At 41.8% G+C, this 27,363-nt stretch overlaps 1 protein-coding gene across 2 annotated transcripts; it reads left to right on the forward strand.

The window, feature by feature from the left end:
- The first annotated feature begins 1,352 nt into the window (after positions 1-1,352).
- On the forward strand, positions 1,353-27,276 carry LOC308295019 (transport and Golgi organization 2 homolog). Of its 2 annotated transcripts, none has more exons than XM_080737958.1 (9): positions 1,353-1,550; positions 4,058-4,184; positions 10,444-10,532; positions 12,046-12,165; positions 12,872-12,989; positions 23,361-23,428; positions 24,299-24,452; positions 25,290-25,397; positions 25,748-27,276. In XM_080737958.1, the coding sequence occupies exons 2-9, from the start codon at positions 4,129-4,131 to the stop codon at positions 25,866-25,868; spliced, it is 834 nt and encodes a 277-aa protein (XP_080594084.1). In that variant the 5' UTR covers positions 1,353-1,550; positions 4,058-4,128; the 3' UTR covers positions 25,869-27,276. The 2 variants fall into 2 exon arrangements, with proteins under 2 accessions (XP_080594084.1, XP_080594085.1); XM_080737959.1 differs by having other exon boundaries at positions 24,302-24,452.
- The last annotated feature ends 87 nt before the right edge of the window (positions 27,277-27,363 follow it).

Genomic DNA, 27,363 nt, shown 5'->3' on the forward strand with positions numbered 1-27,363 from the left:
TTAAACAACAATTCTGGCTCCAGCCTGCACGCATCATCAATTTCTTCATGGTAACATACCATTCATCCGGGGGGGTGAATGGTATGTTACAATAATAATAATAATAGTGATATCTTACCCTGCTTGCTGCTTCTCTTGACTTATATTAGCGTAGTCGTGCAGCACGCGCTCGCACGCAGTGCAGCCTGAACTTGGCGACGTCGGACACGGATAATAATCACCCGATGGATTTTTGTAGCCTACAACTGTATTCTAAACTCGTCTGTGAGATAATAATGCAACGACCCACCTATTATCCAATATATGCACGGTATACCTTAATTGTAGTCAGTTCATCATCATCCTGACAAAAGGATGCGGCTTGACTTCATGCGTTTAGTCCAAACACCGGGTTCCAGCGGCAGTGTACGCACGCACGCAGTGGCCAAGTTACTGTAGGTAGCCTACCACAGTAGTAGGCTAGTAGACTGTACATCCTCTGGTCCCCAAACAGTGGGTTGGGACCCATTTGTGGGTCGCGGACACATTTTTGTGGTTCCCTTAATTTTTTGTTTGTTTTCAATTATCATTCATTCAAATAATTGTTTACCCAAATAAGCAAAAATGTTCGTCAATAATATTGTAGGTCATTTCATGAAGAAATAGGCTACAATAAAATCTAGGAAATTCCATCAATTAGAAAACAAATGTTTAAGTAGTGAAAATTGCCACATTTCTTAATTTGCTTCAGTCGTAGGCTAGAAACAGATTTTAACATCGTTCAGTTGACCGAATTATTATTATCGTCATTGTGATAGATAGAGCCAGTGTGATAGACCACCATTGATTGCCACCATTATTTATGTTATTTGATAAAGCGACAGCGACACCCATGATTTACATAAATAGGCTAAACAGCCTACATACATAACGTACACTTTACGCACACAAATCTGGATAAGGATGAACTTATAGAGAAAACAGAGTCATTATTGAACTTGGTTTAATATGAGCAGCTTGCGCTTTCATCTGTTCACTTATTGTTTTCACTGGCTACAAATTATAATCACAACACCACCACATTATGATATGATAGAGGAGAGGTATAATAGAGGTATAATATTTCCATAACAACTCCAAGAGTAAGGAAGGATATTGCTGGGTGTCGCTTGCCAAAAAAGGACAGATCTACAAGTTACCAACGCGTAGCGATGAGTGCGACGCGGACGCGTTGTATCTTGTATATCAGTTGGGAGGTGTGGTCGGAGACACTCCTTCCGGCAGCGTACCATACGCTAGCCAATCAGCGTGAGCGTTGGAAGACTGTGGGGAGGTGCATTCGACACTTTGCTTTACAGTGTCCGAGTGGGCGGCATACATATTACATAGTCATACCGGATTATTACCGTCTGATTGTTTCCGAGAGACTGTGGTTTCCAACGTTGAAGAGTTTTAAATCGAGCCAACCCAGTCAGATTGTGAGGGCACACAGACTGAGTGATCTATTCTAAACAACACACACACACAGCCAGACAGACAGTCCGCTTTTGACTACAGCAAGTGGGAGACAAGTGAGTACTCTTTCAGTTGGTTAACATAAACGTGAAAGTCGAGATCACCTGCAAACTGAAATGACTAAAGACAACTCACTCAAAGTGACTCACTTGCGATGTAGTGTGTTGCAAAGCTAGGCTAGTATTTGCCAGAGCCATTGGCATTTGCTAGCTGAGGTTAGATACTGCTTGCTAGCTAGGCTAGCTCTGTTTACAACTCTGTAATAGCCAGTGTGAGTGATGCGCAGCATCGGGTGGCGTGGCTTTGTTATTCAACTTTTACGTTATGTCATCTGCAGTGACATAACTGACGCAGCTGTATTTCAGTTGCATATAGGCTATAGATATTAGCACTGAAACCAGTGTAATATCTGCTCAGACCAAATATGTTAGCTAATTCGTTATAATATTGATTATTCTCATTCAGGTATATGATTATTGAAAGTATTGACCAGTCAGACCAACAAATGGCATCTCTCCTTTAAGATTTAAGTGTATTTACGTTTCACACTGTATTCAAATCCTGTCCGTTGTTTGAGTGGCCTCCTGTAGTTGCCAGACCAAAAGGTCCATTCAAGTCTTTGAAGCATGGGTAGGTGCCAACACTGATTATAATAGTCTTTGTTAACCAAGAGACAACCTAGAGAGGAGCTCTGAGCCTGACTAGTTCTTCTCATACACATGCTTATTTCTCAACATACCTAGGATCCAAGGTCTGCCTTATTTTAAACTGTAAGATGCACACATGTATTTTTAAAGGTTAAGATTTATATACGTGAGACACATATACACTACACATGTAGGCCTGTATGTCAAGACTATTCATTTGCCATGCTTAGATTTGAAATACAACCAACTTGGGTTTGGAACTATCAGTCACAATCAAGGCCAGCCTTCTTTTCTCAGTAGAACTGGTTTGATTAGATTAGCATTTGACTGAAATGATTGTCATTGGAGCAGCTTTAAGGCCACCTCTTTTCTTTTGTTCACCTGCGTGTTCTGTTTTGTATATCACTGCTGTAAAATGGGAAATACCTCACTCACTGCTCCTTATTTGTCGTTGGATGTCAGTCAGGGATGCTGTGAGACCTTTTCAATAAAAAGACAAACCTTTGCTTAAGGCCTTTGTTCAAAAGACTTCTCTTAACTCTACTTAAACCTGCCGTTGCTCCGGACCTCACCTCTCCAAATATACCACACCAGCTTGTTTTGACTGTCATCCTTCTACAATTTTGAGGTATTTATTTTGTACTTGAGTATTTCCAATACTTTTATTTCTACTCGACTACATCTCAGATCCAAATATTGTACTTTTACACCACTACATTTATTTGTAAACTTTAGTTATATTTACTTAGTAGATATAGGCTAAACTAGAAGCAGTGCTCTTCCAGGGGTCTAGGTCTCCGCCTGTTGAGGTATGTTATTATGGCCTCCTGGTGGCACTATAACCAGCCAATGTTAAAAGGGTGGGTTTTGTTCCTTGACCTAGTGGGAATGTGTGCAAAACGGCAACATTTCTCAGAAATCCTAAGCTGTGTTCATGATTTGAGGCATTTTGTTCAAAATGGATCAATCATGCAAACTTTGGAAGACAATGTTAGCCAATAAGATGGAATATGAAATATCGGAAAGATCCGTCTTGATCACATGACTATAGATATGTTGTGTACTGATTTGCGGGATTTTTGAATATAATCTGAAGGAGTGATATATATATATATATTTTACACAAGTCAGCCTCCTGGTGGCGATATAAAAGGCTGAAATGCAGGGCAAAGGTTTTTCTTTGGCCTCTATAGAGTGCACTTACAAAGTTTTACACTGATCAGTGGAGTTATAAGAAACAACACAAATCGGCCTTTTATAGCGCCACCATGATTCTGATTTGAAAAAATGTAAGTGACAGTTCTTCCTCGGTCTGTTGGGAATGTGCATGCACAATTTCACCAGAATTGCACACTGTTCATGAATTGAGGCATTTTGTTAAAATAACTTTGGAAGCCAGTCAAGATGGAATATGGAAAATTGGACAGATCCATGTCAATCACATGACTGTAGAGATACTGTCTACCTATTTGCATGATTTTTGGGCAAAATCTGTAGCAATACTGTCGGCCTCATGGTGGCACTAAAACAGGCCCATGTGAAAATAGAGGTTCTGAATTGGCATCCAGGGAGTGTGTGTGCAGAGTTTGGCAGCGACCGGGCCAACGGCGCTGGAGATTAGCTGGTAAAGGACAGACGGACACACACACACACACACACACACACGGACAGACAGGGTGCAAAATATAGTCTCCCCATGCCTTAGGCCTGGCGGAGACAATTATAATATTATAAAACATACATAAACTTCTTTAGCCCTTTTTATTATACCATGGCTATTTGAAAATTACCAATATACAAGCTCACAACGCGTGGATAGGATAGGCTAATGATGATAGCAACTGCAGACAAGTAGGCTATAACGCAACAATGTATGATATGAAACTGGAACTGATGTTATATTTATTTTCCTGCAGACATTTTCAGCATGAGCATCCTTTGAAAGTGGACTGAGTGAGACCCTCGTCTTCAATCCCTGAAAACCCCCATGTGTATCATCTTTTTCAAGTTTGACCCTCGGCCGGCATCCAAAAATGCCTACAGGTAACATACTAACATACAACACCTAACAATCAGTACAACATTACTCAGTTTCAGAGTTCGGTCCATGTTTATTTGAGTTGTGTGTCACTTTTTGAGTTGTGGGACTGGGAAAATCAACAAAACCTTGAAAATTGGGTCATTGGCAGTGGTAGACAGTTTATAACATAAGCACATCTTTTGAATATCTGTATTCTGTACTTGAGTATTAGTTCATAGTATGACGTTCACTCCACAAATAATGTACTAATAATTTGACTCCACTACATCTCTGGGAAGGGACCCCCAGGACCCAAACTTACACGATAAATTACCTCTTAAAGGGGAGAACCACCCATTTTCAACATTGAACTATGTCATTAATATACCTTTGAGTTGTGGAAATAATTAACCCCCCCCCTGCCCTTCTGTGTTGCCTAATATTGGAGGATTGATTTTGGGGGTTGGCTTGCAAAGTAAACCATGATGATCTCATTACGGTGTACTTTGCAAGCCAAACCCCAAAACAAGGTTACAGTAGGTTTAGGCATAGTTTTACTGAGGTTAAGGTTAGGTTTAGGCATAGTTTTACTGAGGTTAAGGTTAGGTTTAGGTGGTCAGACCAACGGGAGGTCGAACCAATTACATGTTACCCCAGACGGAGTGAGTAGAGATGGACCGATTGCAAAATTCTTGGCCGATACCGATCCACCGGTTTTATGAAGGTCTGACCTGCCAAAACCGATTTTTCCGATACCGATTTCTTTAGCTACTAGGAAATAGGGTTGCTCCAATACCCTTTTGTTTCAGGCCAAGTAGGCCTATAAGACATACTTCAATTTGAGTACCAATAAGCTAGAAGAACACTAATGCCAAATCAATCACAATAGTACAATATCCAAAATCACAGACAATATCCAGTCTAATATGACCGTCTGGACTAGGCAGGAGGAAAGCAGGTGACGCATGCTTTTTCCCCCCCTTCTTTTTGGAGACGACATTGACACAGGATTATGGAATATATCCTTACATTGCAACGGTAATCAGCACCATCTGTATTCTGTAGGCTGCCACTAAGTAGACTGGCTGCTACTTGCTAATGTTTACGTCACAGGACCGAGCATCATGCTGTGCAGTGCAAGAGATACAATTGGCCGATTTTGGCATATTTATGTCAGTGACCTGCCGATCACCGATTTGGCCGGTTTGATATGATACCTGCCGATTTCTGATATTGGCCGATACCGATGTCCATCCCTAGGAGTGAGCGGAGATGATGACGCAACCCTTTCTATCTCAATGGCTCTGGTGTGCACATTGCACATTTTGTATCCATAGCTTTGGTCAAGGGCAGATCCTTTGATTGCCAACAGAGTGAATATCCCCAAAGACATCTCTATTGTTACTGTATTCACTCATATTTGATCATCGTCTTAGCTAGCACCACATCAGTGATGAATGAACTGTAGCAGAAGAAAAAAAATCTACTTTTTAAAGCATTTCATGGACATTGCATTGCATGTGACCTTCCTCGCAGTGAATGCCACTGTCTTTCAGTGGGCAGCCAGGCAACAGTGCAGACCTGTGGACTAAGAGCTGTCAATGTGACTTAGAGTGTGATGTCAAACTCAGCTTATTATAATCCCCCCATGGGCCTGGGAATGAGCGTTCTACCTGGCCCTGGTCCATCTATGTTGTTCCATTTTGCTGGCCTGTGCGGGTCAAAGGAGATCACTGGTGTATCTGCACACCGACTTAGTCGGACCTGAACCCCCAGAGAGGTAAACTGGCAAATATGTTAAATCTCACCTCTATCCCTCACAGAGCAGCTTCCCTGTGATATGCAATAAATGTGACTATTACTAAATAGGTTGAAGATGAGATTTGTTGAAGTGTTACCAAGAGACTTAAAAAGGGGGGTTCTGGTATTAAATATATTGACACAAGTAAAAAATACATGTTTGGCACTTTCCAACCTATTGCATTATATTTCCTTTGGAATTCAATCTCATTTGCTCTTGTGTGTGGTATCATTGTCTCTACAAAAGAGCTCTCTGAGCCATGCACACCATGGGAACAAGCTTTTTTATTATTAACCTTTGAAGCACAGAGATTGACCCCAGGTCAATTTTATCAGCTTGCTCTTATCGGGATCCTCATTCCTGTCCCTCTCTTTGAGGTTAGGACTCCGTAACTAAGCTCAGGGGAAATAAAACGATCTTTTCCAACCTGCACCACACCACATGCCCTGAATAAAGACATTGTTGGACTTTAATCCATATCATCACAACATTTGACCTCGAGTGTGGTAAACATGTTCTCTGTGTGTGTGTGTGTGTGTGTGTGTGTGTGTGTGTGTGTGTGTGTGTGTGTGTGTGTGTGTGTGTGTGTGTGTGTGTGTGTGTGTGTGTGTGTGTGTGTGTGTGTGTGTGTGTGTGTGTGTGTGTGTGTGTGTGCGAGCGAGCGTGTGTGTGTGTGTGTGTGTGTGTGTGAGCGTGCACGCGAGCGTTCACCGAATGAAATTAACATCACTAATATACAGAGAGAGAGACACACTGTATAGTGCCATTCCCACTGTGAGTACCATAACTATAAAGATAACTGTATTCTTTTTAAATGGTTGGTGTGAACTTTGCCAGCCACTTGACTTTTTTCAAAACGAGGCAGCACCGATCGCGCCATGCCGCCATCATCGCACTTATAAACGCAACCATTGATATTAATGAGGGTGGCCGCAGCCTATCTCATGCTAAATTCTCTCAGAACAAGTTTGGCCACTTCAGTCATCAGCGGGGGTGGGCAATAGCTAGCCTGGTATAACCAGCCTAGATACTAATGCAGCTAGCTAACTAACTGCAGTATCTACCCTCCATCCCTACCTTGTTTTAACATGGCTGGGATGTCTAGCTCAGCTAGGCTAGGCAATAGCCAGCAGTCAAGGCAGGCAACATTTACACTGGTTGTTCCCCCCGCAGACCCCCTCCCATCTGACGATTCTGAGCGTATACAGAGAGCATTTCATGGACGTGTCTCAAGTGAGCTTGAGACGCTATTCATATATTTTTTTTTACCGACAGCAGACACCGATACGTGCGTTACAGGTAGAACACAGCAGTGTTTTGTTTTTTGTTTTTTTTGCTGCTTAAAACAGAAAGACATGGTCATGATGCCCAGAGATGGCATAGTAGTGGTTAAAACCCTGGGACCTCTGACCCCGACTGACCTCATCACTATTATTTTAAGTCCCTGTTGTTCTGTTCCCTCTGTAGTAAGACAGTGAAGTATGGGTTGCATTGATTCTATTCTTTGCTATTATTCTATTGAGTGCTTTTTGGATGAATCAAATTTAACTAACTAGTCCGAGATAAATAGGCGGTGCAACGGGACGGTATTGCATAACCAGGTGTTGCATGCATTCTAACATCATTCCCAAATTAACTTGCATTGTTCTCAACTTGCATCTTGCACAGCCTTCAAGTTGGCCGGTGCCCAGTCTAGTGACAAATATGCAAAGCTGCATGGAAGGAGGACCTTTGCTAAACCTGTTAATTCAGTTTCAGTGTCACCCAGCCGATGGCTGCTCACATTTATACTAGTTTTCTTCAAGAATTGTCCAAGTGCACTATGAAACTTGGAAGGAAACGAGACGTGCAACACAAAGCAGCAACAGCAGAGCCCCAAAAAACACCATCATTGGTGTCAACAATCTATCAATCTTGGGCCGACTGCCAAACTCATTACCACCATGTCGACCACAATCGGCTGTCCAGACTCCACATGAACATAAGGCTGTTTTGGTATCTCTGGCACGAGTGCATCATTAGCCAACTTTATTGTCACAACACACTTGACATTTTCAGGTGTAAAGAAATTATTTTGTCATACAAAGTCCATAATTTGTTTTCAGAAAGGGGAAGAAGAGATAGTAGAGCAAGTGAAACAAGGATAGAAACCAGTTAAATAATCAAATGTTCCTGTTACTGAGTAGAATGAAAAATATATACATAATATATACGTTGTTTTTGGAAGTAATACTTTTTCTTCTTCACTGACTCATTCAGTCTCTCCCTACTACCTGCACTGACAGCATTCATACATACTGTCACTAATGATGAAACACACAAAACAATCCTTCAGTTATTCAAAGTTCAAAGTGACCGTTAGAAGCTGGATGCACAAGAATTTGTTCTGGAAATGCTTGGTTCCGATATGGGAGGCACACTTCTATTTCTTCCTCAGCAAATGGTGGGTTACGTAATGGTAATGCCGATATGCTCCAGGGGTTTCGGGTCTCTGATGGGGTATGTTGAGCCTTCCTACTTGGTCCACAATTTTACAGGGAAGAATGACACACACACACACACACACACACACACACACACACACACACACACACACACACACACACACACACACACACACACACACACACACACACACACTAGCTCTAACTTGATCAGAGAATTAATGCTGCATTTACTATTTTACACTTAATGCTGCATAGAGCAGATTAGGCACTAATAAGTATAGCACTGTTGCTTCATGAAATAACCAACAGTAGTGCCAAGCTAGTGAAAGCCTCCAGAGATTAACATCAAACACAGTATTAGGGACAGCCCAACAGCATGATGGTGCCTGGTGTGTGGTAATGACTGGTCATAATTTTAGCACAGCGTTTGGTGTGTCAGACTTAAAGATCCTTATGTAAGGTGATTTACGTGTAAATCAGATCACACTGGTATGCCAGATAATATAGCTGTGGTTGTAATTGTCTATGATAAATATTCAGGAGAAGATTCTGGTATTGTTTTAATTCATCTGCAGGGTCACACTATTTCTATTTCGATGTGTTAAAGAGAGGCAGGTGGACAGAGGGAAAGACTGAGAGGGTGACTGCATATGTCGGGAGTTGATGCTGGTATTGTGCAATGTGTCTTTAGTCAGTCTATAATAGGGCATTCACCGAATATTCGAATATCAAAGTCGCTATTCGACGTTGTTCACCAAAGTTGAATATTCGCTTATTTTATTTTATTGTTTTCTCTTTAAAAATATATATAGTTTATACAGCTTGGCTAGATAGGAAGTAATAAGAATGTGTTGTCAATGCCCCTGGTGGATGAATTTGTTAATGTTCTATACCAGGGGTTCTCAAACCTTTTAGGCCGTGACCCCCAAAATAAACATACTTGAACTGGGGACCCCCAACCTGACAAGCACATGGAATTGTAGGTATTACATTTAATGTGACTCGGTTCCGCAGATAAATATTGTGAAAATAGCCGATCTACATGCTCACAAGCATGTAGATCGGCTATTTTCACAATGTTCGCCTCTTGCTTACTTAATATTTGACAGTTTGGCCAGTCCTGTCGAATATTCGACTATTCGAATACTTTGAGGTCGAATAATTCGAATACTAAAAATCACTATTCGTGAATGCCCTAGTCTATAAACTTATACTCATCTAGTTTCTCACAGATCTCCTGTTCCGTCACCACGTCTCTGATCCACTTCCCTTCGGCCGTCATCAAAGATTGCTCCCTCCTTCTCCTCCCAGCGTTTGCTTCCTGTTGACGCTATTGAAAAACACGCTGCTTGATGCTGCCGGGCAGCATCCAAGTGCCCTATGAAACTTGGAAGGAAACGAGACGTACAACACAAAGCAGCAACAGCAGAGCCCCCAAAAAAACCCATCATTGGTGTCAACAATCTATCAGTCTTGGGCCGACTGCCAAACTCATTACCACCATGTCGACCACAATCGGCTGTCCAGACTCAAGATCCTATAGGGAGCATGCCGGTCCAACAGGGAGGATGTGGGATCAAGTGCACCTGCTCCCCCTTGTGTTTTATTGCGGTATCCTAGTTTGACTTGTAAATGAGTGTGGGAGAGGTGGGATACGGATGATTGATTGGCACAATTCAGATGTACAGTAGCATGCAAACAATAGACATATAATAACCAATGGCTTGGTGGAAAGAAAGGTGGCCACGTGTTTGTTTATTGCTTGACCATCTGGGTCTGTCTTGACACACAAGACAAAGCACATGGCCAGTGACAGGTAGAAAGGAAAGGTAGGGGAGAGGAGGTGTCCTTTAGAGGTAGAAATAAAAACGGTATCTGGTGGGTGTTGAGCATGGTGATGGATGAATTGTTGATGAAATTTTCTTTTGTATAGAAAAAAACATTGACTGCCCCCTCCAAACACCTGCATCGATCATGTCGAGGGAATTAATCATGACCTGCACCCACCCACACACCTTTCTGTTTCTTTCTCAGGCTTATATTGGCTGCGAACAGAGATGAGTTCTACAACAGGCCATCCAAAGCAGCTGACTTCTGGGCCAATAACACGGAGATCCTCAGCGGTGAGTAGTTACAGTATATTGAATTGCCATACTCTAAGAAAAAAGTTAAAAATATAGTTTTATAGATTTCAGCTTTCCACATTCAGTCAACAAGTACTGGTTTTGATATTCCGTAAAATAATCCGCTGCAATTTCTGTCAGAATGTCCATTCTCCTTTTTCCCACCGCACAGTAAACTACCCTTTAATTGACTGATGCTCAGCAGTTCGATACGTAACATGTCTACGCCTTAGAAATCAATCACTCCCTTTTCCTGCTGAAGGAGGAAAAACAAGAGATGGCCTCGGCTTGCTCACCCGTCTCCTCTGCCAGGGGTTAGGACTACAGCAGTACGGCCTTTAATTGATGGCTGCTTTTATGTGGTGTGTCAGAAATAAATAGCCATGGCTTATCTCAGAGTCGAGGGCAGAGAGAGCAGTGCTGGTGGCGATGTGGGGTTTGAAGGATACCGCATAAGGAGAGGGAAAGTATAGCCATAGCTCACAGAGTGAGTTGGAGTTGTCCCGTTGCTACTGCCTGAGCAATAAAGCGGACTACTATGGACTCAGGGCAGGAGATCAGTCAGGTGAAAGATGTGACAAACTTGCTTAGTACAGCTCTCTACACACCGCACTAGGGATGGGACGATACGCGATATTATCGTTTGTCGTGATAAAAAAACACTCATGATAATCGTATCATGGAAATTTAATTTATCGTGATATTGTGCTCTGTCTATATAATATAGTAAATATACATACTTGATACAGTCTTTTTTTCACTCTCTATCAAAAAAATAGCCGATCACACAAGCACACAACACGCCGTGACGCGTTGTGAGCTTGTGGATCTGCTATTTTTTGGCAAATGTTCTGCCCCAGGATAATGGATTTTGATTATCGCAATAATATCGTAAATCGCGATTTCTTTTGTCACAATAATCGTGATATGAAATCTTCATATCGTCCCATCCCTACTCTCATGCCCACATGCTTAACTAACAATTTGTGAAAGGCCTCCCTCCTTGCAAGGCTAAACAGCCAATCGGAGAGCAATAACGCCCCCCCCCCGCCCCTATCTCTGACACCCTGCTGCTATCAACGGGCAACAACAGCTCAGTCTGCAAGCGACGCTTCACTACAACTGATGACCTGTCATAGCCATGTACCCACTGCACACGCTTTCCAACATTTATCAACACAGACGTCGGGCTCGTGTGTGGAGGCTGCAAGACCGCCCTTGATCAAAGTTGTTGAAAGTCGACATTGATCCCTTCTCCATGATTAAAAAAAAAAACTAGCTAATCCTAAAGCATTAGTGTAGTTTATTTTCAAACCACTTGCTTTTTTAGCTTCATACATACTGTACAATGTACAGTGTACATTATACACAACTACCATCTACTAAATGAATTATTAGTGATTAAGCTGAGACAGTTAAATCCTGTCTCAGCCTAATCACTATGTGCTTTGCTATGGAAGTCGTTATGTATTATATACACTATAAGCCATATTTAATCATTCTGCATTTTCAGGACTTGACCTGGAATACGGCAAAGAAGGGGGCTCATGGCTAGGAATCACCAAGAGGGGCAAGTTGGCCGCTATCACCAACTACCTAGAAGGACGGACCAACCCTGAGGCACAAGGGCGAGGTGAGAGGACAAGTAGTTACCCATAGAATCATCTCATCTCTGTTTTTAGAAAGATAGAACAAATCAGTTTTTTAGAAAATGTGTAGGAAATCAAGTGTTATGGTGATCAATCGGTGTAAATCAGTGAGCATTTTACTAGTTCTGCAAGAAGAGAAGGTGTTGTCAGGTTTGACTGGCCTCATTTAGGCGCATCCTGACAGTAGCTCTCCAGATGCTCACCGCAGATGTTTCTTTACCTTAGGGACTTGCATCTTTGTGTTAGAACAGCTTTCTAATTTGTTTGCTTTCCCTCAAGGTTTCAAGGCCACATTTTTCAATGTCTCGTTGTTGTTGTTTTTTTTACAGAAAACTAAGAGGTAGACACAGGAGACAATTACTGAATGCATAATGTACAGTTTAACAACTTTAAAAGAAGATCTAGGTGATGGTTTTTAAAGCGTGGGCAGTGTTGCTATTTTCTAAATCGAGACTGATCAGGCGGCAGATGAAAAGCAGAGAAGGTATTAGTAGGAGTTGACGTGAGCCTCGAAATTGAGGCCATATGGACATGCTGAATATAATACTGTGAATTTGCTACACAATTTTTGAGCGGTGCTAACCGCTCCTACATCTGGCCAAGCTTCACGGGACATTTAATGAAATGAACTAATTAAAGGCACCACTCACTTCACACTGTGATTTGTTGTATTTATTTTTGATCTTTTAGGATTTCTGGTGTCCAACTACTTGGCAGACCGGGACCTGGACAGCCAGTCCTACCTGAAAAAGGTCTCAGCTGAAGGCCACCTGTACAATGGCTTCAACCTCATCACGGCCGAGTTCAAGTGAGTTAAAGGTGTGGTGAAGTCCTCCAGACGATGATTATGAGCTTCGGTCACTTCCTCCACTATTCGTGACTGAAATAACTAATTTAGTGCAAAAACACGTAGACAATAAAAGGAGTCGACACAAGGTCGACTAGGTTAAATGCGACTCCCTGTTCGATTGCAAATGAAGCAGAAGACTGTTGAGTTGTATCTTATAAAGAATACTGCAAAAAATGCATCCCCCAGTCCATGGTAAATGGACTGCATTTATATCACATTTTTCTCAGTTCATTGTCTTGCTCAAGGACACTTCGGATTCCAAGACCACTGATAGAGAGGCGGTCCTTAGCTACTGCCGCCCCCCCCCCCCTTTCACATCTCAGTAGAAGAGACTAGGACGAAATCGTTGAAGGAGAACATTGGAGATGAGTGAGGAGGTTGAGAGATACTGTAAGGTGCCTTCACTGAAAATTAAATAACCCTACATGCATTTCTGACAAATCTATTGCGTGAATGTTGTTTTGAGATGACAGCCATTGCTATTATCTCTAACATGCTGAAGCAATGGACCAGTGACAAAGTTGCTACAGCCATGTCATTTATGACACGGACATGACACTGATGTCTCTAAATTAAGCTATTTTAATCAATTTCTCACGTCAATCATGGTTATTCGAGCAAGATTATTTAAGAGTTTATTTGTGATGGCGTGGCTCCATTACAACAGACAACCTCACACACGCGCGCTCACAACATTCCCTTCTCTCTTCTGTTCTTACTACTGTGTGGTAGTAGGTAGGCTAGTTAATAAACCTCGCTATTGTCCCTCTTTATTTCAATAGAATGACCAAGAGTGCACACTTGGTTTTTATTTTTATCATAATAATCCGTCCTGGACTGTCAAAATGTTGTTTATCTTTAATAACGTTTTATGGGAGCTTCGAGAGCTGTGTGTGGATATTTCCTGTAAATTCTATACCATACCTTAAACCTTTGAAAAACACTGGTCGAGGGTAAACCAATTTGCATTGATTACACTGAAAAGTGACCTACAAAACATTGAGTAACCTTAAGTTTTAGGTATGTAATAAATGAAGGTGGTCAATATTTCCACGCGGTGGCAAAACAAATGAGTGTCCTGCTGCCACAAACTGGAAAAGTAGGCACCAGACAGTGCAACCAGTGGAAAATAAGTATTGAGTGCTGCATTCAACACTGTCAATACTTTTTTTAATGGGCGGCGACAGCTAAATGTGTAGAGAAGCTGCCTGGAAAACTAGGTTAATCTTAGGAGAGGTTAATTGCAGAGAATACATGTCACTCACTGTATATTCAAATATGCAAGTTATTACTAGTTATCGCTTTAACTCTTGTTTACTTCGGATAAATATTGAGGAATTCAGTAGATGTTTCAAACACATTTATTGTAGAGAGAGGGTGAGAGCCAGAACAAGTTGCTGTCATGACAGAGGCTATTTCCTGTGTGTGAGGGGAATGGAATGACTAATTTATCCTGTGTGCATCAATCCGGTGTGCAGTCACACTCAGCTTGGATTCAGGTTAGGTACAGTATGACTGCTTAAATCAGCTATATCCCACAACACAAACCCCATTGCCAAACTGAGGCCAGCGATGATTCCCAGCCGAAGCCTACTAGTATTAGTACTAGTACAATGGGTCATTTTATAATGTCGATCCGACTAACCCTACATGTGTTTTCTCTTCATCTTTAAATGTCAATGTAAAATTGTTAGAAGAGTTAATTTCAGATTTTTGGCAGCTTTATGAGCCATTTCCATATCTAATCAGTATCTGTGACAAGTTACTGAAAATAGAACATGAGCTTGATGATAATTACTAACTTATTGCAAAAGGAATTTATCATTTTACCTATCGCTCTCATACACATGCACACAAAGCCTCCTACACATGCATTTCATCAGAAAGGTTAGTCAGAGTGCAGGGTTACCTCGAGTGCAGCACTCTCCGGATCAGTTTTGAGTTCCACTTCATTGCTTATGGGCAGAGGTCATGTGCCGCAACTTAAAATTACCAGCCACCCTTTACTGACCGCTCTGTGCCGGAACATTCAGCCCTGTCTACAGAGGGCCAAATTATCAGACTTCTAGTTATTTGTGAAAAGTCTCCTCTAGGGCAGTGGTTCTCAACCTTTTCAGGCCACGACCCCCCCCCAAATAATCATATTTTAACTGGGGACCCCGTCACCCTCATGAGCACTAAGAGTTGAGGCATTACATTTTGTTTAACAAGGTTCTCTATTGTGAAAATAGCAGATCTACATGCTCACAACGCCTGGCGTTGTGAGCATGTAGATCATGTAGAGAATTGTGCATGTAGAGAATTGTGAAAACGGTTGTTTTCACAATTTCTGCCTATAATGTTTGACAATTTGGGCAATGTTTAACTTGGCCATTAGTCTTTTTAGAGGTACAGTATTAAAAAGTCCTTAAATTGTCACTTAAGAAATGTGCAGATACCCTCTATAGTCTATACACTTACGTACTGTATGTTGGTTTGTTTACTGTTGAGTGAAAAAACAATGTTTCACATTAAGCTAAACACCTGGGGACCCCCCAAAATAATTTGGGGACCCCCTGGGGGGTCCCAACCCACAGGTTGAGAACCACTGCTCTAGGGCTAGGCAAACCCACTGCCCAAATAAAAAGACTGTTGGTGGGTGGATGTTGTCTAGAGTGATGGGGGAAAAACTGAAATGATGAAACAGAAGTGATGTTGATGTGCCAAACATCCCTCAAGGGTAATTATAAGATGTAGCGCAGCACACATAATGTGCGTATGAGCTCGTTTTTCGCTTGAATGTGCTGTATACTATATTTAAGCTGCACGATCTGAGTGAAAATCGTCTCACTTAACGTTTCATTGGAAATCCATAACGGCATTCTACTGAGCTGTGGTCCCAGCTGTACCATAACTTCCACATCGAGACATTTGATATTCCATACACATTTAGACCTGAGAGGCATAGAGAAATACCACTTCAGTGTTGTCAGGTTGTAATGCAAGTTCATAATTGCGCTGCACCATGGGATACTAGAAAACCAGGGATCTGGAGTGCAAGGCATAAGCAATGTTGACGTGCATTGAGATCTCAGTTCTGTTCAAATATTTAATGTCCCGAAAGGACAATTCTACTTGCAAATTAAAAAAACTAAATGAGCAAAGTGTCTCACAAGATGAATTCATTTCAGATGAAGTTGCTCATCTGTGCAAGATACAAACCTATCCTGGAGGAAGTGCTCTGCTGCTCTAGCAGCACTGAGCAGTGTCAAATGTGGTAAAGATGCCTGTCTTAAGAGGTTTATCATACCTTCTGTACCTGTACTTTCTCTGCCGCCTCCAACATTTCACTGCTTAAACTTGTATGAGTGCTACATTCTGATGTGTGCAGTCAGTAAATTCTAGATACTACATTGAGGTCTGCAGTCAGGAAATTCTAACAGAGTTTGTAAATGTGGTCTCTCTTTAGAGGGACATGATTCTTAGTACTACAGGATTAACTAGACCAGGTCAACCTGGTTGTGCCAGACCCCCTGTCTGTCATCATCATTTATGACATCATGCCTTTTGTAGGCATGTCCTCATCATGTCATCATCATATATACCCTTTATATAGAAAACCAGGACAGACAGACAGACCGACATTTGCTTATGTAGGCCTACCCATTTCATGGGTCTGGCAAAAAGAGAGCCCAATCCTTTCTCAAAGGATACCCAGAGAGACAGACATGACTGTATGTAGTAACACCTGTTTGTTCTTGATGAGTGAGCATTTAATTGTTTGCTGCAAACCCCCACCCGCTGTGTTCCTCTCCTGCAGTCAGACATGATTTAGTCTGGTGACCCGGTGAGGGGAAGTAGAGGAGTGGGGCTATTGAAAAAGAGACAGAAAGAAAAATGCTGCAAAGTGGCTGCACGCCACGGAGCAACAGTCTGTACGGCAGAAAGCCAGAAATGGAGAGTGAAGCTGGTTGCAGACTGCTGTCTTTTTTGTTGCGTTTTGGAAAGCCAAAATCCAAAATCACTGAGTCCGATGCGTATTATTTATATTCGGTGCAACGTTTTCACAGAACGAAAACATGTAGCCTAGTCATCAAGCAGGAGGGATCATTTCAGACATTGTAGCCAACAAGAAGCAGCGCTGCGGCATTATCCCGACTGTTTAGTTGCTCTTATGATGTCAGTGGCCCATGTTTGATGCTTTATCCAATAGGCTACAGTAGAGTCGAGACACATATATATATATTTTTTTTCTGCAAGCCAAAGATGCTGAACAGCAGAGTGCAGTCTGTTTACGGTTGGGAGGGACACACGCGCGCACTCTCTGGCACATTACAAGTGTCTGCTAAAAGCCTAAACTGTAACTAAAAACATTAAACATATTACAGACGAGATGATTATTTATAGTTGTGGCTGTTTATAGTTGTGGCTGTGATCAGTCAGTTTGAGAGGAAGGGTGGTTGAGAGATCACAGAAACGAAGAGTGAGAGCTATGGAGACTTGGAGGCAATGAGGAAACAGTGGTAGAGACAGAGTGAAACAAGCAAGAACTGCCAGGAAGCGATACATGAAGAAAGTGAAATCAAAGCTAGACCAGTTCAAACAAAGATGGCTATCACTGAATCCCTGTAGTTATCTTGCTATCGGCATGGCAACATATCTTCCTTTTTAGAGGCTTTGAGCCTTTTTAGAGGCTTGGTGGTCTTTCCTCTCTGCCTTCCTTGATTCTGAGAGAGAATCTGTGAACGTTAGTGGTGTGATCCACATATGATGGGTGGCTGACACTTACAGTATGCAGGGAGAAAAGGTCCATGCCTATATCCTGATTACATAGCCAGAACATTATTAATTTGGGTTTAAAATGTGTATGATCTGCTTCATTGGAATGCAGAGAATGGGAAAGCCCTAGGAGTCTGCTCTGCTGTAATTTATGCAATGCTCTGTCTGAATGTTGCTGCTTATTAGAGTAATATTGCCTTGATTAATAATGTATAAGCATGTTTGATTGAGTCTTTACATGTGAGCAGTGCAGTCATTTGCTTTATTCATACTGCCTTGCCTTGGTGCGGCTAAAGCCATTTGAACTTTATCTCAGATATTATCAGCTTGATATATTCAAGATTGGATGAATTGTGCAGTCCAAGTAGGGAATGAGACTTTACCCCAGGTGAAGGAGTTTAAGTATCCCGGGGTCTTGTTCACAAGTGAGAGAAAGGGGAAGACGGAGAAGGAGATCAGCTAGAGAATTGGAGCAGCAGGTGCGGTTTTGCAATCTCTAAATCGCACTGTTGTGAAGAAAAAAAGAGTTGCGCCGTAAGGCAAAGCTCTCTGTCTTGGTTCCTACTCTCACCTATGGTCATGAAGTGTGTGTCATGACTGAACGTATTAGGTCTCGGGTACAAGCGGCCAAAATGAGTTTACTCAGAAGGGTGGTTGGTATCTCCCTTAGAGATAGGGTGAGATCACCCGAGAGAGACTTGGAGTAGAACCTCTGCTCCTTCACTTGGAAAGGAGTCAGCTTAGGTGGATCGGCCATCTAGTACGGATGCCTCCCGAGCGCCTTCCTAGGAAGGCGCTATACTCCCGGAAGGAGTGGAGGAAGTTGCTCAGGATAGGGAACTCTGGAAATCTGTTACCCCGCGACCCGATTCCTTAGTTTAACACGACAAAGTATACATTATACAATGAGATTTAAGTGGTTAATCAAACTAATCTAATCTATTTAGTCAATTATAAAAAAATCTATTAGAACATCTGTTTGTGTTTTGTTGATAATACATACTTTCTTTTATTATCAAACACACCCCTCTTGATTATTCAATAAAAAATATGATTGATAGAATAAATTGATAGTTGCAGCCCTACTTCTACTACTTTAAACAGAAGCTCCAATCAAGCGATTCTCTTTTGCTTGATCCATACTAGTTTTCCTATCCGATAGGAACGTATCAGATGAACGCCTGATCATAAACGAACAGCTCGATGACATTACTGTATGTGTGTCATTACAGTGGACAGGTCCTCTGATGTGTTAGGCCAAAAATGCCCCATGCATGCAGCACATTTCTTTGAGTCATGTGTTTTTTTTTTACTATTTAAAATGTGGTTTGTGGCCTGTAACGGTGAATTGGAGCTCTTGCCAGAAGCTTGTTTTTTGTAGGAAATAGGGGAAATGGTGGTGGCTCAGATTTGCACATTCCAGAGTTGGTATCACGACTGAATGATCTCTTAAGGGTTTCATGAGGAATAGCTTTGAATATTTGTTTTTTCCTAATGTCTGCGTTACCCCAACTGTAATTGAAACGGTCTGTATGATTTTTATGCTGATAAAATTCTGTAAAATGGACTCCTACAGTCAATAACTAGAACATACAATAATATTTCAGTGTGCCTGTGAGTGAATCCAGATGTCCCTTTAAATATGTACCTGTTGATTTTGGCTTCACAATTGTTGCTGCCGGACTATATTTTATATAATTATTGCAGAGACTATGTTTTCTCCCCTGTACCTCTATTTGTCTATGTACCGGTAATCTCCGGCACTGTTGGCCTGATCAGCATGATCGGCATGCTCACACACTCCCTGGAGGCCACAGAAGAAACTCTGGCCCAAATTCTTCACATCAGTCTGTTGTAGCACCACCAGGATGCCCATTTTCGCAAAACATATTTTGATATTTGATATATGAACATCACGCCAATCTGTACATATTGGCCGGGTTTCCCAAAGCGCAGTCGTACAGGCCCGTCGTAGGACACTCCGGTACGACGACGAAGCTGTTTCCCAAACGCGCCTCTCTCAAAACAGGCTACGCATGCCCTTAGGCTGGCCAGAGCCTTGTATTATAGAGTTCTGTGAACGGAGATGATGCAACTCTGCACCGACTCTCCTTGAATGGCTCTGGGTCCTGATTGATCCCCACAACCAGCTGCGCTCGCAAATGAATTTCAGCTGCTGTGTGATTGTACTCGCCCCGCGAGAAAGAAGTAGAAAACAATGCTTAAAATTAACAAACTTGTTGGTAGGCTAACTGACCACACAGACCCCTTGTTTTTATTTTAAACTCTATTGGAAGATTTAACGGCTGCACAAAATAGCCTAGTTGTTTTAATTTTAAACTACGACTTAACTGTTCTTCTAAATCATCCTAAATATGTATATAAGCTACCATGAGACTATATTATAGAGCTTTGATTTTCAAAGTGGGTCCGGGGACCCCAAGAGGTCCTTGATATGTGGCGATGCACTTAAACGGGAGTCGAACCCGAGGCTTGGACTCATCAGTCTAACATACAGTCCGCCAAGCCAACAGCGGTGGCAATAAGATTGAAGTAGGAACCAAATGAACCCTCATCATGGGTGTAACTCAGAGAGTGTACTGTACAATTAAATGGTCCCATTTGTACATGCACTTAGCAGGCTACATACCCAAGATGAGGGTCCATTTGGTTCATATAACTTTCTAACTAAATACAACAGCCCTGCCAATAAAATTCAGCGCTCGATTGGCGCGATGGCTTGTGTGTTGGACTGACAAGTGGAAACTCCGGGTTCTATCCCCGCTTACGTGCAGTATTATATATCATTTAGCTGGGGACCCCCAAGGGTCCCCAGACCACACTTTGAGAACGAATGGGGAGCTCTTCATTTTTATGTAAGTATTTGTGTTGTGGTGCGCTCTCTCAAGCAACCCAACAGACGCATAACATAACAAATATATAGTTCATCTTTTTTTTCCTTTTTTTTCCTATATTACTTATTTTTATAGCAGGTGTGTAGCCTAAGCTAGCTACTCTGCCATCCACTTGACTTAGATCGATTTTTTATATACTTTTATAGTTATACTTATAGTGATCAGCTTCACTACAAAGGGTTTAAGGGCGCCCCAGGTCACCTTTAAAAAAAACCTTCGTAAGACAGGTCTGCGTGATTGACAGGAGCCTTCACAGGTTCTTCTACGATCGTCCTGGAGACCTTACGATGGGTTTTCTGAAGTCATTCCTAAGGTGTGCTCACCCATCGTAGCAGCCCATTTGGTTCCATTGTACACTCTCGACCGGTTTCCTGAAAGCCGTCGTAGCCTTGATTGACAGGAGCCTTCATAACAGTTTTGCTGCTACGATGGGTCTTACGACCATCCTAAAGCTTAAGATCGCTTTGGGAAACCCGGCCATTATCTCTATAGTCATCTGATCAAGATGGATCTGTCCGATTTTCCATATTCCATCCTGATTGGCTTCCAAATTTTGCAGGAGTGGCCCGTTTTGAACAAAATGCCTCATCATGAACGCAGCTTCTGATTGCCGTGAAACTTTGCATGCACAATCCGAGTTTTTGTAGTTCATAATATAGATCTATTACCTGGCACATCTCTATGTTGCTCTTGCTGAGAAAGATGCTCTCTACATAACATGACATACTGTACGTATATGGGCACATAATGCAAGTAAAACATAATGTAAACTGAACAGACTTCACACTGTAGCGCAAAACGGCAAGCAGCGCAATATAATGGTGTAATTTAAGCAACATTGGATAATGAGTAATTAAACATGGAGCATGGGCAGGACGACAGTGATATAAGGCTTATGCTTGTCAGAGAGAATACTTCTTTTTAATAAACATTATTTTAATGTAATAATAAGGTATTAAATCAATCCATGAAACGACTAACTATCATCCATGAAACTAGATTACTGCAGCTTCAGCATAGAAGACAGTTCATTAGGACATCTTCCAACCAGTTTACTGATGTGCTACAGAAAAGGAGGTTAGAAATGCAAACATAACATATCCTGTTCCAGCCCCTCCTTCGTCATTTTCCTTCTGCCCAGGCCTTTGTCTATGTCCTCACTGGGCCTAGAAATGTGTAAAATACTGTAGACCTATTATCGCTCTGTAAATCCTCACAGATTCCGCAAATATAGACTGCTGAGATGGTTTGGGGGTTGTGAGTTCTGAGATCTAAATGGTATTTTCATTACTTGTTTTTTGGAAGCAATGGCATAATCCACAGCCCATATAAAGAGTCTTGACAAATTATTTGGCTTTAGTTAAATGCCATCTGGATTTCCATGAAGCATGTGCAAACTGGGGGGTGAAGTGGTGTTGATATGTTGGCATATGCTGCTATGTTCACGCTTGCCATAAGAATAAAAGAAAATCAGGTTTGGCTTTAGTTTGAGTAAGAGTCTGGAAAAACACAAGGATCACTAGTTTGTTTTATGAAAGAATGCACCTATGTCAACATGGGAGCATTCAACAGTTTAGTGCAGGCACTAGGAATTTTCACTTGATAAGACGAATGATGAAAACACATACCCTGACATTTATTGCCAGAAAACGAATAACGTGGCTTTGGAAAACTAGTCTACTCTCCGTGTTTATACTGTGTCTGAAGACGGACATGATGCCGACATTTATTGTATATACACAGATTACACACCAATCTACTGCCAACTGGGCAGCAGTTAACACAAAAAGAGCAGAGCAACAGAAACAGAAACAACAACAATAGAGAGATGACACATGGATCAGTGACAGCGACCAATGCGTGTAGGGCAGGCAACACACAATGGGGCGGCCAGACTGAAAAGTGGGGGGACAAGGAAAATCGCTGCACCCCTGTTGCAATGATAGCCGGCCCTAAATCCACATTTCCGTGCACAAAAGGCATGAGCAAATGTATAAATGTGGGAGCCCGGACGGGCAAATGTGTCTCTAAACGATTTACGGTAATCCTGATGCTTCTGGATTGACTGTTGTGAACTAGACCCAGTTCAAAGATTTATCTTAGGATGTAGTATTATTCAGTCCAGAAACAGCAGTGGATGCCCTTGATGTCAGAGAGCATACAGTACGTTTCATCCGCAATCCGAGACTCAGCAAAGCGATTACAAGATTAAATCTTAGAATGTCTCAGGCATTGCAAGGTGTTTGCGGCTCTTCCTTTGTATATTGGACTCTTCATTGTGATATTCAAACGCTGTAATTGGCCATAGTAATTCTTTGCCATCAACATTTTTCTTTCACACTCGAATTGGCTTTGCAAGTGTAACAGTTTTATTAATGACTGCTTACTGGAGTCTACCAGTAGAATTGAAGTACAGTATGTGCTGGGCTTTTGAAATTAAATTTGACTGCTAATGACAATGGCCCCTATTTGGCTTAATGCCTGGAAGAAAAACTGCCCTTGAAGATTTGTTGCTGCTGTAATTTGGGTAATTTTTCTTTTTTAACAGCACAAAAACGTGATGAGCCTTAGAAGGGTCTGGGTGATTAGACATGTGCTGTTTAATTGGTCTCTAAAACAGTATATTTAGTTTTCCATCTCACTGTGTCCCATGCAGAGCCAAAGAAGACATTATGTGTTACTATGGCAACAGAGGCAGCACAAAGCCCCTTCATCTAAAACCAGGTCTGTATTTTATAATATGGTTACCGTAGAAACTGATCAATTCACACTCCGTCTCTCCTGCTAGGTCTATTGATGTTATCCTGTTGTTACCATGCTGCTGTGCTCTACTATACACTGTCAAATCACCAGTGCTTATTTAAACTCTGAGTTACAGACCCATAAGAGTCCATTGGACTGCTGATGGTCCCTGGAGTCCATGTAGTGACAGTGTCATTTAGGCCTAGAATTATTGAATTGTTTAGCTGTTGAAAAATAGCAGATATACAATCTCACAGCGCGGCACCGAGTGCCGCGCTGCGAGCTTGTAGATCTGCTATTTTTGAAAAAAGTCGTGAAAATGTGTGCACATCTTTGAATATATGTATTTTTAAAGCAAACGTTTGTAACACAAATATTTGCTTCTGGGGGGTGGTCCCTGATACAATATTTTGAGATGGGGGTCCATGGCCAATTACATATCATTTTGGGGGTCCTTCACATGAAAAGGTTTGAGAACCACTTGCATAGTAGTCTCTCAAGAACAGACTAACTGTGCTCCAGCTTAGTGAAAATGACCTTTTCTTTGATGATGCTGACATAGAAACATAGGTTTTTCAAATAAACCTTAGAAGGATTCAAAAGACACTTAATGAATCGGGACAAAATTCTATTTTTCACGATAAAAAAAAAATAGCAGATCTACAAGCTCGCAGCGCGGCACTCGGTGCCATGCTGTGAGCTTGTATATGTGCTATTTTTCAATAGTTAAAGCATAAAATAATGATACACAATAATGTGTACCCGTTCTAAATGGGATAAATCTCACACATTATTGTTTGTGCGCGCGTGCGTGCGCAGGCCTAACGTTGATTTTGATTGTGTCCTTTCCAGCAGGAATCTATGGTTTAAGCAACTCTCTGCTAGAGACGCCATGGAGGAAGCTGCAGCGTGGCAAGCGTATGTTCACCAGCGTGGTCGATAACCAGTCACTGTCCTGCGACGGCCTTGTACAAGACCTGCTCTCTGTTCTCAACGATGAGGAGCTGTGAGTGATGCAGCAATGACGTCTTTTTCACCTGGTGTCTTGCTAGTTTTTTTATAGCAGTGATTCTCAAACATTTAAATTTCAAGGAACCCCAGTTTGATATGCACACGTCTGTATAGCTTACTGCAGGGTTCCCCAATTAGTTTTCCCCAAGGGCCGAATTATGTCTAGGGTACCAAGCCAAGGGCCACAACATTGCAGGGGGCGGCGGTGGCGTTCCCACTACTCCAGCGACAGTTCAGATATCGTCGTTGTCGGGTGAAAATCTTGTATGCCCAAAACCGTTCGTTTTGAATTTATCATTTAAAAAATGATTTAACTGACTAGTGAAATCAGCCGATATACAAGCACACAACGCCTCGCGGGTGCGAGGCGTTGTGTGCTTGTAGATCTGCTGTTTTCACTGCTTTTGTGCGACGGCCTTGTATGATGAAGCAGGGCTTTACTTTGCGAAAGAACGTTCAAATTTGGAGATACGACGATAAACTAGTGTTGTTGCTGCTCTTATACCACCATTATTACTGGGGTTGGTGGGGGCCAGACAGTAGCACCCCGCGGGCCAAATGGCCTGCGGGCAGCCTATTGGGGAACCCAGGCTTACTGTATAGCTTATATGCAACCATGCAAGGCTCCAATCTGACGGTCAGGGGCAGGTTGGTGCCCTGCATGCTCTTTGGGTTCTGTGTCTTGTTCAAGGACACTTGATTATGATGCCAGGCAGGCAGGGATTGAACCGGCTTGTTTCAGGGCAAACTTTACCTATATATTTCATGCACAGGAAAATACCCTTGTGTACAGCTATATTAAGCGATATGTCATATTAATGTGTGTGAACAGGAACACCCCAGACCCAGTCCAGGAAGGCCAGGGTCAAGGAGGCTACAACAAGTCCATGCTCCAGGCCCTTTCAGCTGTGTGTGTTCGTTCTCCTCATTATGGCACAAGGTCAGTGTCTGCCACCTACACACACATACACACACAGACCCCAATTATCTGTGTCTTGCAAATCCCCCATGAGCTACCTGCCAGGCCTATGACCAGGGTGCGACAACAGCTCTTTGTACATAGAAATCAGTCCTTCTTAACCTGCAGTCAGCTAGGAAGTTAAAGGTGCATAGTTTAGTTGGCTGAGCGGTGGTAGGGTGGCCATACTGGCCAAGTAGTAGGTGAGACGGTTACATTTCTTACCGTTCACAGATTCACAGGGTGTCCATTAACAGTCACGTTCTGTTTCTCTGGTATTCTCCAATCCCATCAAATGTTTCTTTTTTTTTTGTCTCCCTTCCTTCTTGAAGGACCAACACCATTATCTTGATCGATGCAGCAGGGAACGTGACCTTCACAGAGCGTACCATGCTCAACTGTGACACCACCCAGTGGAGTTCCAACTCCTTCCAGTTCCAACTGCAGGAGTGACAACGAGACGTCCCTTTCCTTTCTCCTGCTGCTCCTATGGGAGCATGTGTCTTATTGAGGAGAACATCCATTCTCGATCCATGTGCCTTCCTGCGATCGCTCCTGGCCTCCCATTCCTCAATCTGATCCCTCAAATGAGCACACTGCATCATAGCCATGTAAATAAAGAGACTCATCCCCACATTGGAACTGTGGATGGCGTGAGACAGTGAAATGAAGGGACTTCATGGAAAATACAGTAGATTAATTGCACTATTTCTAGTGACTGGCTGTTGGTGGTGGTGGAGGGATACATAAGACATGTCATATACCATATATGTATGGCCATTTTTGACTTGATCAAATTATTTATCTCCACTTATTTTATCTAAGCTAATAAGAAGTATGAGTGAATAGACTGTTCTTATTCTTGATTTTGGAAGGAGGAAACTATTTGTATTGGTATGTGCTGATTAAGAAGATTGCCAAAGAACAATTGTGATCTAACAGAGAAAAGACAGAAAATGTGGCATGATATCAGGTTTGAGGAAGATTACTTTAAAAATGTAATCTGTTGCATTATAGAATACCTGCTTCAAATTGAAATTGGTAATCCAATGCAAATATTAACACTGTTATGTAATGTAATTGTTTTTGATTGCTTTTAAAATCAATCATTTGCAGTTACATTATTTATTGTGATAAACAACCATTCTCTTCTGTTTTTCCTAGATTTGTCTCACAAAGTACTATTTTATGTTGGAACACTTTCAGAAGTAATCCAATAATGAATGATTGTATTTGATCTAAACAAAGTATCTGCAATATGACTACTGTGTTTACATCGGTTGTAATGTTTTACAGTTCCTTTTTGTATTTAATCCTCTTGGATTGCAATCAGTTACTCCCCAGCCCTACACAGTAGTAATCTCTGCGCTGGTTTGCTGAAGAAGACAACAGAGCACTGAGTGTCGAACTCAAGTTGTTTCTGGCACTATATCTCTGACCTCTTCTCAAGACAATAAAAGCATTTCCATCACTGCTCGCTTATGAAAAGATATCACTGCACTGGTATTTGGTTGGTTGGCAGCTAATAGATTGCATCAAATCTCTTGAGTAAATCATTGGGAGAGAAATGTCCATGACCGCCAACCTCCGGTTGAGAAGTGTTTTGCTTAGCCTTGGTGCTGTTTTAATACTGAATAAATAATATTCAATTTGACAGTAAGACAGTTTTTGCCTAACTGAAGGAATTGATTTTTACCACTACATCGTCTCATCAGCCTGTGAATAATAGAAAAGTGATCTTATCCACCTTTGAGAAACATAAAAGTGAAATAATAAAGCTTTGTGCTAGCCCAGCCCTAGAACATTGATGCTCAATAAGTACAGTTAATAGCTAATGCGCGCGTGTGTGTGGGGGGGAGAGATGGACTGCATATACATTTGTGGTGGTTACAAATAAAAATTACTTGTTTAATCAGTTGGTAGTCTTTAACTTTATCTTCTTCATGTC

This window comes from Nannobrachium achirus (genome assembly GCF_963921795.1).
Source record: "Nannobrachium achirus genome assembly, chromosome: 12".
Lineage (NCBI taxonomy): Eukaryota > Metazoa > Chordata > Actinopteri > Myctophiformes > Myctophidae > Nannobrachium > Nannobrachium achirus.

Excerpts from the sequence above, each read along its gene's own strand:
- LOC308295019 (XM_080737958.1), top strand. The coding sequence starts at position 4,129 with ATGTGTATCATCTTTTTCAAGTTTGACCCTCGGCCGGCATCCAAAAAT. Across the intron at positions 12,990-23,360 it reads CTCATCACGGCCGAGTTCAA|AGCCAAAGAAGACATTATGT; the intron begins GTGAGTTAAAGG and ends TGTCCCATGCAG. Across the intron at positions 25,398-25,747 it reads TCTCCTCATTATGGCACAAG|GACCAACACCATTATCTTGA; the intron begins GTCAGTGTCTGC and ends TCCTTCTTGAAG.